Source organism: Rhinolophus sinicus, linkage group LG13, assembly GCF_036562045.2.
Source record: "Rhinolophus sinicus isolate RSC01 linkage group LG13, ASM3656204v1, whole genome shotgun sequence".
Lineage (NCBI taxonomy): Eukaryota > Metazoa > Chordata > Mammalia > Chiroptera > Rhinolophidae > Rhinolophus > Rhinolophus sinicus.
This window is the reverse complement of record NC_133762.1, coordinates 39,575,958-39,591,566: the sequence shown is the minus strand read 5'-3', so window position 1 is coordinate 39,591,566 and position 15,609 is coordinate 39,575,958. Positions and strand designations below refer to the sequence as shown.

Genomic DNA, 15,609 nt, shown 5'->3' with positions numbered 1-15,609 from the left:
GGCGGATCCAGCCCAGCTCAGCCAAGCCGTTAGCACAGGAGTGGGCAGACCCGGGCTTTAGCTCCGTTTGCAGAAAAGGAAACAGAGACTGAGTTTGACCTGCCCGAGGCCACAAAGGCGGATTTGAATCCAGGCCTGGTAGGCTCAGGAACTCACCCTTACGCTGCCTCTTGGAGGTCACTCTCCACCTTTTTATTGGGCCGCTATGGAAGTTTGCATTCCCCCGAGACAGGCTGGGAGCTCTGAGTCTTTGAGCCTCCTCCTCCCTTAATTTTCCTCTTATCCCTCATCCCATAGATCAGCAGACCCTATGGGCTCCACATGCAGAATAGATCCAAAATCTGTCACCTCTCACCTCCTTCACTCCCATCCCGCTGTTCCTCTGTCATATCTCCTCTGCTGTCCTGCATCAAACTCCTCACTGAGTTCCTTGCTTCCGTTTTGACCCCCACAGTCCATTTTCCACCTAGCGTCACCAAAGGGTCCTGTTAGAATGTAAATCAAACTATGTCACTCCCCAAAACACTCCCAAGAGCTCCCATCTCGCTCAAAGTAGAAACCTGTCAACTGCCTCCTCTCCTTTGGCTACTCTCCCTGGCTCACTCCAGTCAAGCACCACAGGACCTGGGTCCTGAAACAAGGCAGACACACTCCCGCCTCAGGGCCTTTGCACTTGCCGTACCCAAATATCTTCATCGCTTGCTCGTTCCTTTTGTTTTGGTTTTTACCCCAGTTTCCTCTGTTCACTCTAGCTGAAATATCACATACACACCTACACCCAGCACTTCATTTCCTTCTTTCTGGATTCTTTTTTCCCCACACACACTATCTAACAGCATATTTTACTTTTCTATTTTGTTGTTTGTTTTTGTCTGTCTGCCTCTTCTGGAGGGCAGGGACTTTTGTCTGTTTTGCTCACTGCTGTGTTTCTGGTGTCTAGAACAGATCCTAACACATAATAGGTGCTTAAGGATTATATGTTAAGTGAATGAATGAATCTCAGACTTTCATCTGGGATCACTTCCCTTTTGCCTGAAATATATCCCTTAAGACAGAGGTTCTCAACCTGGGCTGTACATTTGAATCATCTGGGGAGCTTTTAAAAATCCTGAAGCCCAGGCCACCACATCTCAGATCCGTTGATTCAGAACGATTGGGGATGGGCCTAGGCAACAGGAGTTTTTAACACTGTCTGGTGTCTGTAATGAGAAGCCGAGTTTGAGAACCACTGTTTCAGACTTCCCAATAGGAAGAATCTTCTGGTGACAAACTTTCTTGGGTTTTGTCTGAAAGTCTTTATTTAGATCTCATTCTTAATAGATATTTTCACTAGGTATAGAATTCTACCTGGCATTTCAGCACCTTGAAGATAAAATTCTATAAGACCCATTCATTTGACCTGTACAATTTAATGTTTTTTAGTACATTTATAGAGTTGTACAACCCTCACCACAATCTAATTTTAGAACATTTTTATCACTCCTAAAAAACTATGTACCCATCATCAGACACCCCCCATCTTCTATCCTTCAACCCCCAGCACGAATCTACTTTTTGTCTTTATAGATTTTGTTATTCTGGACATCTCATATTAATTAAATCTTACAATATGGGGTCCTTTGTGAAGGGCTTATTTCACTTAGCATGTTTTTGAGGTTCATCCATCTTGTACTGCTGTTCCTTTGAAAATAATCTTAGTTTTTTCCTCTCTGAGTGCTTTTAACATTTTATCTTTGTCTTTGGTTTTTTGCATTTTCACTATGAGGTATTTATGTGTGAAAATTTATGGAGTCTCCTGAATCTGTGATTGATATCTGATTTCTGTCTCACTAATTTCCCCTTTTAGCTACATCTAAACTGCCATTTAACCCATATTTTGAATTTATTATTTTGGATTTTTTATTTTGGTTATAGTATTTTTTTTTAAAAGATTTTATTGGGGAAGGAGAACAGGACTTTATTGGGGAACAGTGCGTACTTCCAGGACTTCTTTCCAGGTCAAGTTGTCCTCTCAATCTTAGTTGTGGAGGGCACAGCTCAGCTCCAGGTCCAGTTGCCGTTGTTAGTTGCAGGGGGCGCTGCCCACCATCCTTTGCGGGACTGGAGGAATCAAACTGGCAACCTTGTGGTTGAGAGCCCACGTTCCAACCAACTGAGCCATCCTGGAGGCAACTCATCTCAAGGTGCCATGTTCAATCTTAGTTGCAGGGGGCGGAGCCCACCATCCCTTGCGGGAGTGGAGGAGTCAAACCGGCAACCTTGTGGTTAAGAGCCCACTAGCCCAAGTGGGAATCAAACTGACAGCCTTTGGAGTTAGGAGCATGGAGCTCCAACCGCCTGAGCCACTGGGCCGGCCCCGGTTATTGTATTTTTTATTGTAGAAGTTCTTCTAGGTTTTCAAATATCAAGGTATATCAATTGATATAATTTCCTATACTTTGGCCATAGTTTCAAGCTTGTTATTTATTTAAACCCAGTAAACATTTTTGTTTTACAATCTGTGTCTGACAATATTTCTATCTGAACTCTGAGTGTCTGTTTCCGCTGGTTTTCACTCTTTTTGTCTTGTCCTCTCCTGCTGCCCCTGCCAGTTTACGATGGCATGTTCCCTTCAGCCCTGAGCTCATCTGCACAAATTGGTAATGGGGACAGATAGATTCGTTCAGGCGTTCTGGTCTTAGCCTTGGCCCATCAAGGGCAGAGCTGGCATTCACTTTGGACATCCTTCATCCCAGTGGGTTGACTGTAGTCATTCAAACTTGGGTTCTCACTACCTGTGTGACCCTGGACAAGAGATTCTCCTTCTCTGGGCCTCAATTTCCCTCTCTGTACAATGGTGATCAGATGGTCCCTCCCTCATTGGGTTACGGTAAGGATCTGTATCAGTTATTGGTTATTGATACATAGCAAATTACCCCAAAAACTTAGTGGTTTAAAACAACAGTTTCTATGGGTTAAGAATTCGGGAACAGCTTCTTACATCATTTGGCTCAAGGTCTTTTATGAGGTTGTAGTTAAGATTTTGGCTGGGACTTCAGTCATCTGAAGGCTTGATGGCGCTAGAGGATGGACTGTCAAGACAGCCCACTCACATACCTGGTTGGTGTTGGTTGTCTGCAGGATGCCTATGTTCCACCCCTCTCCATTGGGCTACTTGAGTGTCCTAGCCACGTGGCAGCTGGCTTGCCCCAGAGCAAGTGATCCAAGGAAGCGAGGTAGAAGCCACAGTGTATTTTATGGCCTAGGCTTAAAAGTCATACGCCATCATTTTTACAGTGTATTAGTTACACGGTCAGCCTCGCTCAGGGTGAAAAGGAACTACACAAGGGCATGAATATCAGGTGTCGAGGGTCATTGAGGGCCATCTTAGAGGCTGGCTATCACATGTCTTAAAACCAAAGCACTTAAAAACATGCTTGGCATGGGGTGTGTGCTCAGCAAACATTAACTACCCCTCATAAGTGTCCTGCCGTTGTTCTAGGCACGTAAGATCTGCATAGCAACCACTTTCATTCAGTCATTCAACAAACATTTATTGGGTGGCTCTGTGTGCCAAGCACTGTTCTAGGAGCTGGGGCGACAGTTATAAACAAAACATAGTCCCTAGCCTTACGAAACTAATACAGACAGACAAATCTAGAATGTTCTGCCAGTTGGTGCTAAGTGCTATGAAGAACCACAAAGCCAGGTAAGGGGAGAAGGATGAGGGGATGAGGACTACACGTCTTTCCCCATGAAGCTGGTACAACGTAGTGGTGGCTCGGATTTTGACCTCTGATGAAGCCCTCCCACACCTGTGAGCTCTTCTGAGCCTCACAGACAGGTAGAATTTATACCCATGTTACACCTGGGCTGGAGTCAAACAGGCACAGAGGTGAGCTGAAATGAGTTCTGAGTCCCCAGGGAGTCAGGGTCTTTCTCCCAGTGCAGGGGTTCTCCAACTTAGCGTCCAGCAACATGACCAGGAGGCTTGTTGGAAGTCAGAACTTCAGGGGGCGTTGTGACTCACTAAGTCTGGGGAGAGTCCAGGGATCTGCATTTTAAACATGCCCCCCAGGGGACTGCCCAACCACAGCTGAAAACCCCTGTTGTGCCGACTTCAGAGGTGCAGGGGAGGGCAGGACTGTGACAGTGTCAGAAGTGGCTCCTGGTCCAGCCTCAAGGGATGGGCAGGACTTAGCCACACAGAGGAGGGGAACAGGATGAGGCCCAGAGACACCAAGCCGCCTGACTCCAGAGCACTGAGTTCTCAAATACTACAAGGCCACCCTTATTCTTCCTCAGGTCATGGATCCCTCTAATGTGACCCCCAGGGACAACAGAGCAGAGATAGAATGAGCTGGGGAAGCCTGGTTCTTGCTAACAGCTCTGAGAGCTGATGCAACCATCCCTGAAGCCCACCCCACCTGCTGACTTCTTGCTTTGTGTGAAATACATTTCCTTCTTTCTTAAGCCACTTTGACTCAGGGTTTCAGTTACTTGCAGCCAAAAATTTAGTCCAGCTGAGACACCATTGCCTCCAGAAGGAAGAGAGGGAGTGCTGAAGGCCCGCTGGACTGCAAGAAATCTGTTCTCACAAATTACTCCGATGAGGTTGAAACACAAGCCCTCTGGCCTTTCACCATGGGACTGGTTTGGGATGCAGGGAAAACTGACACGAGAGTATAAAATGTCCAGGAGAAATGAAAGTATTTCATAACCCCTTTATTAGGCACAAGGTTGAAAAGTATATACTCAGGGTATCCAAAACCTATAGTGATTATGTGGGGTTCTGGACCCCAAGTGTCTCCAGAACTGGGCTTAGGACTTTCCAGGAGGCCAGGGGGCCGACCTGCCTAATCCTGTCCCCCAACTCTGGTTCTCAGGTCAAGGGCCGCTGAGGTGGCCAGGCCTGGACCCTCACTCCAAATGACTCCTTGAGTCAGGTGAGGACCTGCCTCACAGGTTGCTCTCTTGATTTTCCAGCCCAAATCCTTGGCTCAGGCCTGACCAAGAGGACAGAGCTGCTGGAGCAGAATTCCTGGCACGGCCTGGGCTCTGGAGTCTTAAGTTACAGGGGAGAGGCCTGGAGCCTTTGGCACAGGATGCTTCCCTTTCTCTGAAAGGTGCAAGCTACAAAGGCAGCTGGGTGGTTTGTCAAAGGGACTGTCCCATGACAGAGGTGCTGGGGTGCCAGCACGAGTAGACAGCAACACCTGCACTAAGTGTGCCCTGCCCAGTGCAGACACTGGCCTGTGGGTGTGGAAAAGTACTGTCAGTGCTGTGAGCAGGAGTTTTGTCTCTTTTGTTCACGACTGTGTTCCCAGCACCAAGAACAGGGTGCGGCACACAGGCCACTCCAAAGAAGGACTTGCCTCCTAGAAGGCACTTAAGGTTTTTTCGGTTCAGAGAGGCAGGAGAGAGCTTGGAGACACCCCAAACTCAACCCCCTGTTTGCAGCTGAGTCTGGGAGGGTAGCCCTATCCATATAGACCCACTTCCCTTCCCCCCTCCTCTTCCTCAGCCTCTTCCAGTCCTGGCCCTTCAGGGACCACCTGGTCAGCCTCCCAGAGGTGGGATCGGGATGGGGCTGAGGGGATTGAGTTCTCCCGCAGCCAGGGGTGCAGCAGGATGCCCGAGGCTGTGAGCCGCTCAGCCGGCTCCCGACGAAGGAGGCAGCGGACCAGGCAGCGGGCAGGGGCTGAGAGGCCCGGAGGCAGGGCAAAGGCCCCACGGCGGATCTTGCCAAAGAGCAGGGCAGGCTCTGAGTCCTGGAAGGGGTAATGGCCAGCCAGCATGGTGAAGAGTGCCACACCCAGGCTCCAGACATCTGCGGCCTTGCCCGAGTAGGATGCCTGTGAGCTGAGGATCTCAGGTCCCACATACGCAGGGCACGCGTGCTTATCCCACAGGGAGTCATCCAGCCCAGTCAACACACAGGCATCCTCCAGGTTCTCCAGCACCAGCTTGGTCCTGTGGCAGGGGGAGAGAGAGAGGGGTCAGCTCCTAATGGGACACTGTGGGGACAGAGTCCCAGAGAGCAGTTTCCAGGCTCTCGGTCTCACGTGGAAAGGTGCTGGCTCAGGTAGTAAACAGCCATCAGCTGTGGCTAGTTGGCCATCAGCTGTTACCGGTTAGCCACTAGCCACTAATATAACTGCCATGGCTACACGGGCAGGTTGGTTTTTGGTTGGCGGAGAAATGGATGGCGGATTGCAAATCGTGTGGCTCCTGCTTCCTGTGTCTCCAACCCAGCCAGCAGTGAGAATATAGTGGTGTGACTCCCCTATCTATGGCTCCATGGGTGTTCCTTTTTGGCCTCACCATGTTCTGTGTCCACCCGCCAAGAGCGGGAACGGGACCAGAGACCCTGCATGACAGATACCCAACCCAGCACTCCATGCTATCACCCTGAATGACACCCACTTCCCAAGTGACTCCTGGCATTTGGCAAACATGAGCCAGACTTGTGGCGCTAGATGATTGAGCCTATTTTACAGATAAGGAAGCCCAGGATCAGGGAGGTAAAGTCATTGCTCAAGGTCACAGAACAATTAAATTTGAACTAGGACTCTGAGAGGAACATATTTCCCACAGTCCCTCAGGGAGGGGGCTGAGATTGACTGAAGGCATTTAGTCTCTTGTTAAGCAGATGCAAACTTAGGGTCCAGGCAGGTAAAAAAGAGAGAGAGAGAGAGAGAGAGAGAGAGAGAGAGAACTAGGAAATGGAGACTGTACCAAACATCTCAGCACAAACCCTGCCTAAAAAAAGGCACCACTAACAACATTACAGTTTACGGATTGTCCACTGTGTACCTGGCCCCTGAGCTAAGCTTGGTACCTGGTGTATCTCATTTCATCCTCATACAACCTGTGAGGAAGACACCATTTTATAGCCACAAGGCTTGGGGTTGTGGCTCTCACACACCAGAGCCAGCGCTATGAACCATTCATGTAGTTCCCAATGGGGGCTCACATTCCCATTTTTCCCCAAGAGAAACCAGAAATCATATTCTAATGAAAAGTTCTCAGCTTTTGAAATGTTGGCAACCAATTTCAATTGAAAACAAATGAATATGTATGCAGGTCCCCCCCTAAAAAACAAAAATGTGTGTGTAGCTGGTCATTTGCAACTTCTGCTTTAAATAGCTCCCAAGGAGCATTCTAGATTACTATAATAATAGTCATTCTATTCCACTGCTATTCATCTTATTCCTATAGCACCACTTCTTGGGTACCTGCCAGCATTTCACAAACATTGACCAACTCAGTGAATCATAGAACAGGTGTATGTGTGTGTGTACACACATGTGTGTGCATACGTGCATTATCAGCCCATTTTACAGATGCAGAAATGAAGGCTGAGGCAGGTAAAGCCATTGCTCAAGGTCAAAGAGCAGGTAAAAAGTAGAATCAGGATGTGAACCCAGCTCTGACTGACTCCACCATCCCTTTGCTACCAACAGCGCTTCTCAAATTATTGCCTTGCAAAGAGAGGGAAGCGCTTTCTTATTTCTGCGAGGTCTGGGAGTGTTGTACCCACCCTAATCTCAAAATGATTTGAAGTTGTGCATTAGCCTAAAAATCATTATACTTTTACATTCCACTTTTTACTGAAGGCATGTTCATTTTAGTATGAAACGTAGAAGGAAAGAAAGAAATAGAAAATCACCCTAAGGCAAACATCACAGTAATAACTACTACAGGGAAGAGGTATGGCTGCTAAAATTCATGGGCGAAAGTTTGAGGAGAAACAGAGTACATGCATAGCCTCAAAGTGCTTCAAGGTACTTATTAATACAAGGTATGACCCAAGGTATTTATTAATTACAAAGGTTAATTACATCGGGAACCTTTCAGTGTAGATGCGTGTCAGGCAGCATCCTATCCAATGATCGAGGTTTTAACATCACAGTAATACACATCACCCTCGTGTGCTAAGAAGGGCCTATCACTTCTGTGGTATTCTTGCCCACGATGCATAACCTCAGCCTAACCGTGAGAAAAACATGAGTCAAATCCAAATTGAGGGGCATTCTACAAAAGAACTGACTAAAACTCTTCAAACGTATCAAGGTCAAGAAAGACAGGAAAGACTGAGGACCCGTCTCAGACTGGAGGGGTCTAAGGAGATGACTACTGGATGCAGCCTGGGGACCTGGATGGGATCCCAGACAGAAAAAGGACATAGTGGAAAACTAGTAAAATCGGAACCAATCTGTGGTTTAGTTAATAGTACTAGACCAGGGTTAATGCCTTGTTTTTGGTCGTGGTACTATGGTCATTTAAGATGTTAACCTTAGGGGAAACTGGGTGAAGGAAATAAAGGAACTCTTTGGACTATTTATGCAACTTTTCTGAAAGTCTAAACGTATTTCAAAATAAAAAGTTAAAAAAAATTCAATGAGGTCACCTTCCTCCCCTTACAAAAAAAATCTTGAAATAAAATTGACGTTCACAAAAAAAAAATCTTGAAATGAAATCGACGTTCTCGATGGATCTTCATGTGGACCTGATGGCTTGGTGAACTCTGAGGCACACCCTTCATCCTCCCAGAAGTCTGTGCAGCAGACAGAATGCTGGGTCCCTTTCTGTCCCCCACTCCAAAAATCACTGGTCTCCAGTTTCACAGGAGATGTTCCTGTGTGGGGAATTCAGGACCCATTTTGGCTATTGTCTGTAGCCTTGAAATCCTAGAAATGTCTTGACAATCCATCCCTTTCCTCTACCAATGGGGAAACTGAGGTTCAGAAACACGGGGTCACCCAGAGTCAGCAAGTGAGCCTAGCCAGGCCTCCCACCTCTCAAGCTCTGAGGGTATTGGGACCCTGGCTCTGGAGTCACATCTGGGTTCAAATACCAGCTCTACCATTTATTTAGCTGTGGGATCTTAGGCATTACTCACCCTCTGGGCCTCTGTTCCCTCACCTACCATAGAGGGACAATAATAGTGTCTACTTTTTATTTGTACAGTTCCAAGTGGGACAGTGCAGCTATGCTGTTCCTCACTGTCCGCTCTGATCACAGGACAATGCTCCACCCCTAGGGGCTTCCAAAAGGACCGAGTCAACTTTTCCCCGAGAACCAGGCAGCGGCGCTAGCCCAGGCCCCTCCACTTTCGATGTAGGTTTCTTTGCTTTTCTGAGCTTCCGTTTCCCCACTATGGCCCCCCTCTTGGGTGTGTCTGTGGGTGGGTTCTCTAGGGCCACACTCACCTCTCGCAGTTGGTGAAGACAAAGCGACGCAGCTTGAGATCTCGCAGGACTAGACCGTGTTGGTGACAGTACGCCACAGCGGCGGCCATCTGGCGGAATAGCGCCGTGGCCTCGGGCTCAGGGAGGCCACGACGGCGGCGCACCAGGCTGTGCATGTCCCCATGGGACCGCGGGAAAAAGGTGTAGAGGTTGTGTGTGCCCTCCAGGACCTCCGCTGGCCGTGCCACGTGCCTGTGGGGGGGCAGCCGGGAGTAGGGCTCCAGCACAGCCAGGGCCTCGCAGATGGGGTACACCTGTGGGCGGAGCATGGCGTGAGCACAGGTGGGGACCGCGTGGAGCCTGAGCTGACCTTGGAAACAGTCACAGCCAACCCTTTAGACACTTCCGGCTGCTATGAGGCACTATGCCAAAGGCTTCAGCAGCAAGCCACTCAACGCTGACAAAGCTGAAAGGCCACACAGCCTGCAAGTGCTCTTAAGTGCTACCTTATATGACCTTAAATTGGAAAAATAACAGGTAACCCAAACAAAAATAAACCCCAAAGCAGGGGAAATCCAGAAGAGCAGGTGACGCAGAAACACCTTTAAGCCCATCACCAGCATCATCGTCATCTTCGCTACCATTCTCTAGAATTTACTGCCTGCCCACCCTTTCATGCATTCCTACCTGTGCCAGCCACTGGGGATCTCACTCGACTGACAGCTACGGTCCCTGCTCTCCTGGTACCCGCAGTCCAATACAGGGGACAGTTAATATGCCAAAAAAACTAAATATTTACAATTCTGACAAGTGTTGCAAAGGAACCAAGAAGGGTGCTGGCATACAGAATATTTTGGAAGAGGACACCTAGTTTAGGCTTGAATGATTCAGAAATGCCCATGGAATAAGCTTTCCACGTGGGGGGCATAGACAGTGCAAAGGCCCTGAAGCAAGAAAGAGCTTGATCAGGTCTAGAAAAATCAGCGTGGCTGGCACGGGGTAGGGGAGATAAAGGGGCATGTGGTGAGAGTGGCTGAGGTTGTCAGGAAATAGGACCTTTATGGACATTAGGTGGAAGCCTCGCGATGGCCCTGAAAGAATGTGCAAAGAAGGAAGGTGATGTGTTGGAAGCCACACAGCTAATCAGCAGCCACACTGATATACTCACTTCCATTCACCTGACTTGAAACTTTTTGCATGTCATTTTAGCTACGTCACACAGAAAACAAGAATAAATAAATAAAGCATATACATATTTAATTCATTGGGGAAAAAAATGTAGACACATGTATGTCTTCAACAACAAAGTTGGGGGCCATAGAGGAAATAATCCCAAAACAGAGACTTTTTGTAAAGTTAGGGCAAGCGTATCCCTGCCTCTGTGCCTTTCCTGCTCCCCGGATGCTCTTCCCTACACGCTCACAGGGCTGGCTCCCCCAATTCATGTAAGTCATTGTTCAAATGTCACCTCCTCAGAGAGGTCTTCCCCAAGCTTCCCAGCTAAAATCACCTCCTACCCTCCCCACACCCCTCTCATCCAGCACCTAGCTTTCCCTCCATAGCATATATGATCACCTGCCATATATTTTATTCACTTGTGTATTGTCCACATCCCCCACTAGGAATCAGCTCGATGAGAGCAGAACTTTGTTTATATTTGAACCACAGCGTGGTACATGGCATGTGCAGTTGCTTGCTGATGTTTGTTGAATTCATGCATAAGGTGATAATCTGCAAAGACAGGATGTTGGTCTCTCTACACATGGACCAGAAAATCCTAGGCAATGTGGGAATGGCAGGTCAGCTCCCACAGTTCATGCTGGTGCGGGGACAAGCACATCCAAGTACACTCCCCTAAATGTTTCTAAATAATTGGGGCCCAGTGAGCTCCGGGGCTCCCAGGAGTTCTGATGCTGGCCATATCTCATCCTTCTCTTGAGCCATTCTCTTCCATGGCTCCCCACAGCCTAGTGGGAGCTCCTTCCTAACGCTTTGACACCCAGTGGCTGCCAGCTCTCATCTCTGGCCCCTGGCTGACTGTACACCTCCTCCACTCGGGCATAGTGAAGTCCTGTACTCCTCTAGGCCTCTACACAGCTTTTCCTTATCTGGACCTCCCTGCTCCCACTTCTCCCTGGCTAACTTCTACTCAGCCTTTTCTGACACCCCCTTGCACACATTAGAGGCTTCTCTGTGCTTGCATAGCCCCTAAGCTCCATCCCTGCAACATGCATCACACCATAGGGGACTAAGCTGTAAATTCCCCTGGCTGGGACCACCTGGTTGACCTCTCGGGTCTCAGCCCAGGCCGGGGCTTGACAGAGTTGGGGGCTCATTGGCTGTTTCCCCAATAAACACAGGACTAAATGAATATAAGGACCCTTCAGCCCTGGCCATCGTCTGGAGCCTAGGCCCTTTCCAGGAACCCTGTGATGCTGGGGGAGAATGGCTTCCGGGGCACATACCTTGCAGGTATACTCGGTGCCTGTGGGGCAGTGCAGGGCCCGGTAGGCCCGGCCGCCTTCCTCAGGCTCCAGGAGGACATAGGGCCCAAGACGGGAGGCAGCGGTCACAGCAGGGGCATGGCCTGGAGCAGGGGGTGGGCTCAGGGGCAGTGGGCAGGGCGGAAGCCTGGGCTGGGATTCACTTCCAGCTTGTTTCCGGGTGGGACACTCGGTTTCTAGGTCATCGTCCAACTTCAACTTTTTCCTGGAAGGGGCACCCATAGGAGCTGCCAGAGGGGTGGCTCGCATCTAGAAAGAAAGGGAGAAAGGCGCTAAAGCGAGGCTGTTTGGTGGCCCCTCTCTACCCCTACTGGTGTGAGGGTACATTGCACAGCCTTTACCAGGGGTGATTTGGCAGTGTGCATTAAACTGACAACTGTACACACCCTTGACTGGGTGTTCCACTTCTAGGAATTTATCCTTCAATTAAAATGCTCACCAGGGGCAGATGGGTGGCTCAGTTGGTTAGAGCGAGAGCTCTGGACAACGGGGCTGCCGGTTCGATTCCCACATGGGCCAATGAGCTGCGCCCTCCGCAACTAGAAGGAAGAGCTGCTGCTCAGCTCCGGGGTGGCCAGATGGCTCAGCTGGTTGGAGCACCGGCTCTCAACCACAAGGTTGCCGGTTCGACTCCTGCAATGGATGGTGGTCTGCGCCCCCTGCAACTAACAGCTGGCAACTGGACCTGGAGCTGACCTGCGCCCTCCACAACTAAGATTGAAAGGATAACAACTTGACTTGGAAAAGTTCCAGAAGTACACACTGTTCCCCAATACAGTCCTGTTCCCCTTCCCCAATAAAATTAAAAAAAAAAAAAATAATGCTCACCAAAAAATTAGATATGTGAAGAGCTGTTTATCAGAACCTTGTGTCTAAATAGCAAGAGGCAAGAAACACCCTCAATGTCCAGCAAGTTGGAGGCTGGTTAAAACATTATGGTACAGCCATGCAGTAGAATACTATACAGTTCTGAAAAAGGACCAGGAAGCTCTCTACATACTGATGTAATAATACCAGTACAAGGTTATTCTTGCAGCCCATGTGATAGAAACAATTGAGCATCCATCATTAGGGGTCTGGTTACATAAATTATATTTCATCCATACATGTAACTCAGCCCCTCAAACCCACTCCCATCTGGCAACCATCAGTGTGTTCTCTGTATCTAGGAGTTGCTTTCTATTTTGTATGTCTGTTGTTTTGTTTTTTTAAATTCCACATAAAAGTGAAATCATATATTTGTCTTCTCTATCTGACTAATTTCACTTAGCATAATATCCTCTAGGTCCATCCATGTTATTGCAAATGGTAAAATTTCATTTTTTTTATAGCCAAGTAATACTCCATTGTACAAGTATTATATATATGTACCACATCTTCTTTATCCAGTCGTCTATTGATGGACACTTAGGTTGCCTCCATATCTTGGTTATTGTAAATAATGCTGCAAAGAACATAGGGGTACATATATCTTTTTGAAGTAGTGTTTTGGATTTCTTCAGATAGATACCCAGTAGCTGAATTGCTGGGTTATAAGGTAATTCTGTTTTTAATTTTTTGAGGAACCTCCATACTATTTTCCATAGTGGCTGCACCAAGTTGCAATCTCACCAACAGTTCATGAGGGTTCCCTTTTCTCCATATCCTTGCCAACACCTGTTTTTGTTGATTTATTGATGATGGCCATTCTGACAGGTGTGAGGTGATATCTCACTGTGGTTTTAATTTGCATTTCTCTGATGATTAGTGACTTTCAGCATCTTTTCATATGTCTAGTAAAGCCCATAGGATTTTTGTGGTGAAGAAATTAAAACAGAAATAAAGTAGCATGGCCTTGTTACAGGATAGGAGTCAGGAAATGGTCACTACTGCTGTTCCATTATTATTATTATTATTATTATTATTATTATTATTATTAGCTGAAGATGCTCAAGAGCTACCATTGGGAGTCTCAGAAATCTCCCCAGGGATGAAGCTAGGATGACTTCACTGGCTGTTCTGAGTAAAGCAAAATGACCCCTGGCTGTGTAGATGCTTTGTGCCCTGTGAAGCAGAGACTCCCTGGGGTGGCTTTCTAGTGGTTGTACAGCACTCCAGGCTGCTTTGGCCCTATCTGTACCTCAGATCCTGGTGGGGCCTGGGATACCCCATACCACTGAACAGGGGTATCTGAATCTATAGATGAACATGGGACTTTGCAGGCCACACTGCAAGATCTCCACTGTAGGATGGAGGCAGCCCCTAATAACTACCTCTTGCTGGTCCCTGACAACCCCATGGGAAAAAGGGCAAGTCGTACTAAATACACACTCACACAACAGGGGAGACAGGTCTACACACCCCCCTCAAAAACACACTTTGTCCAAGCCAGCCAGCAGAGCCACACATCCAGTGTAGAGAGAGGCACACACATCAAGTGATACACACTTACCTCTCCCTCCACGGGCAAGCGTGCATGCACACACACACAGCTCTCCCAACCATCACACTCACGATAGCAGGACTGATAGCAACAGGGTCACACGCACAGTCTGACACGCCCCCTCCCCGCCCCCGACCAATACACACACATTCGCTGGGCCTAAGGCAAGTCGGCTGCCTTGCCCGGCCGCCCGCAGCCAGGCTCCTCCCTTGGGAGCGGAAGAGGCGGCAAGCGGGTGTCTGGGGCAGAAGGTTCAGCGGAAACCGAGGTGCGGTGGGGAATCAGGAGGGGGTGAGACAAAGAGATGGAGGCTGGGCCCAAGGGGAAGGGGCGGGGCTGGGCCCTCGCCTCCCCTCCCCAAGTTTGCAGGTACAACACACACCGTCTGCTGGATCGAAACACACGTGCGCACAGTGCAACGTGCAAACCGGTAGGTACACACCTGCGGCCCAGGACCGGCGCGCAGCAGGGTCCCGCATCCGCCCGCTGCCTCCGTGCTCCCACTTGACCTGCACGGGTCCTCCGCCTCCAGGGAACCCCTGCCCTACCCCGCCCGTACCCCCAACACAGCCAACACCTGCCACCAGGTGCTCTGCCCTCCCCGCAACTCTCACAGTCCGCGGAAACACAGAGTCCCGAAACACATCCCCACCCAGACCCCACAGGCTCCCGCGGACTCCCGCGGACACCCCCCCACACACAGTGACAGAGACTGTACATACAGTCCTCCAATGCAGTCCCTCGCACACACCCCTCACCCACCAAACCACACACTCCCCTGACCCCCACACACCCAAAACACAGACAACCGCACAGCTCTCTCGGGGCCCACACACGGACACCTCCGTTCTCGGCACCCTCCGCTCCCAGGACACAGCTAACCCCCCCGGGGTGTGCACCCTCGCCCTAGCGGGAGTCGGCCTCACTTGGGCGACCCCAAGGCCTGAGGGGCTGCGTCACCTGAGACCCGGCAGGAGCATTCGGCCCAGATCGCCCCCGGACGGCCAGGTTTGTTAAAAGGGGGGTGTGTAACACGCGACAGCCCGGAGCCATCCCGAAGCTCGCCGGCCACCCTCCACCGGTCGCCCCTCCAACCTACCCGCCCCTCCAACCTTCCTGCCCCTGGCTCCCAGCCGAGTACCTTGCCCTGGTGCGGCGGTGTCCTGTGGACTCCTAAGTTCAGAGTCGCCTGGGCACCCCTGGTGGACTGGGGCCTGCTCCGCTGCTGCTGAGCTTGGGATCTGGCGGAGCTCTGGCCTCGACCCCCCGCAGCCCGAAGCGTGCGGAGCCGCCGCGGCTTCCGCGGCGAGTGTCTCTTGGACGCCTGGCGCCAGGCTACGGTTCTGGCCCGGGTGATGTAAACCTGAGCTAACCAGCGGCCGCCTGATGCGCTCCGGCCGGGGATTGCACCATCCCCTGCGCTCCGCCCCTCCCAACGCGCTCCGCCCCGTCTCTCCTGTTAGGTTCCCGGGCGGGGCCGGGGCACCCCTCGCCTCTCCCGCCTTCTAAG

The 15,609-nt window shown here is 49.9% G+C and overlaps 1 protein-coding gene across 2 annotated transcripts; it reads right to left on the bottom strand.

Moving 5' to 3' along the window:
* Positions 1-4,689: 4,689 nt before the first annotated feature.
* TRIB3 (tribbles pseudokinase 3) lies at positions 4,690-15,523 on the bottom strand. Of its 2 annotated transcripts, none has more exons than XM_019718698.2 (4): positions 15,241-15,523; positions 11,639-11,926; positions 9,195-9,487; positions 4,690-5,952 (listed from the first exon to the last, which is right to left on the bottom strand). In XM_019718698.2, the coding sequence occupies exons 2-4, from the start codon at positions 11,924-11,926 to the stop codon at positions 5,460-5,462; spliced, it is 1,074 nt and encodes a 357-aa protein (XP_019574257.2). In that variant the 5' UTR covers positions 15,241-15,523; the 3' UTR covers positions 4,690-5,459. The 2 variants fall into 2 exon arrangements, with proteins under 2 accessions (XP_019574257.2, XP_019574256.2); XM_019718697.2 differs by having other exon boundaries at positions 15,212-15,315.
* Between the last annotated feature and the right edge of the window lie 86 nt (positions 15,524-15,609).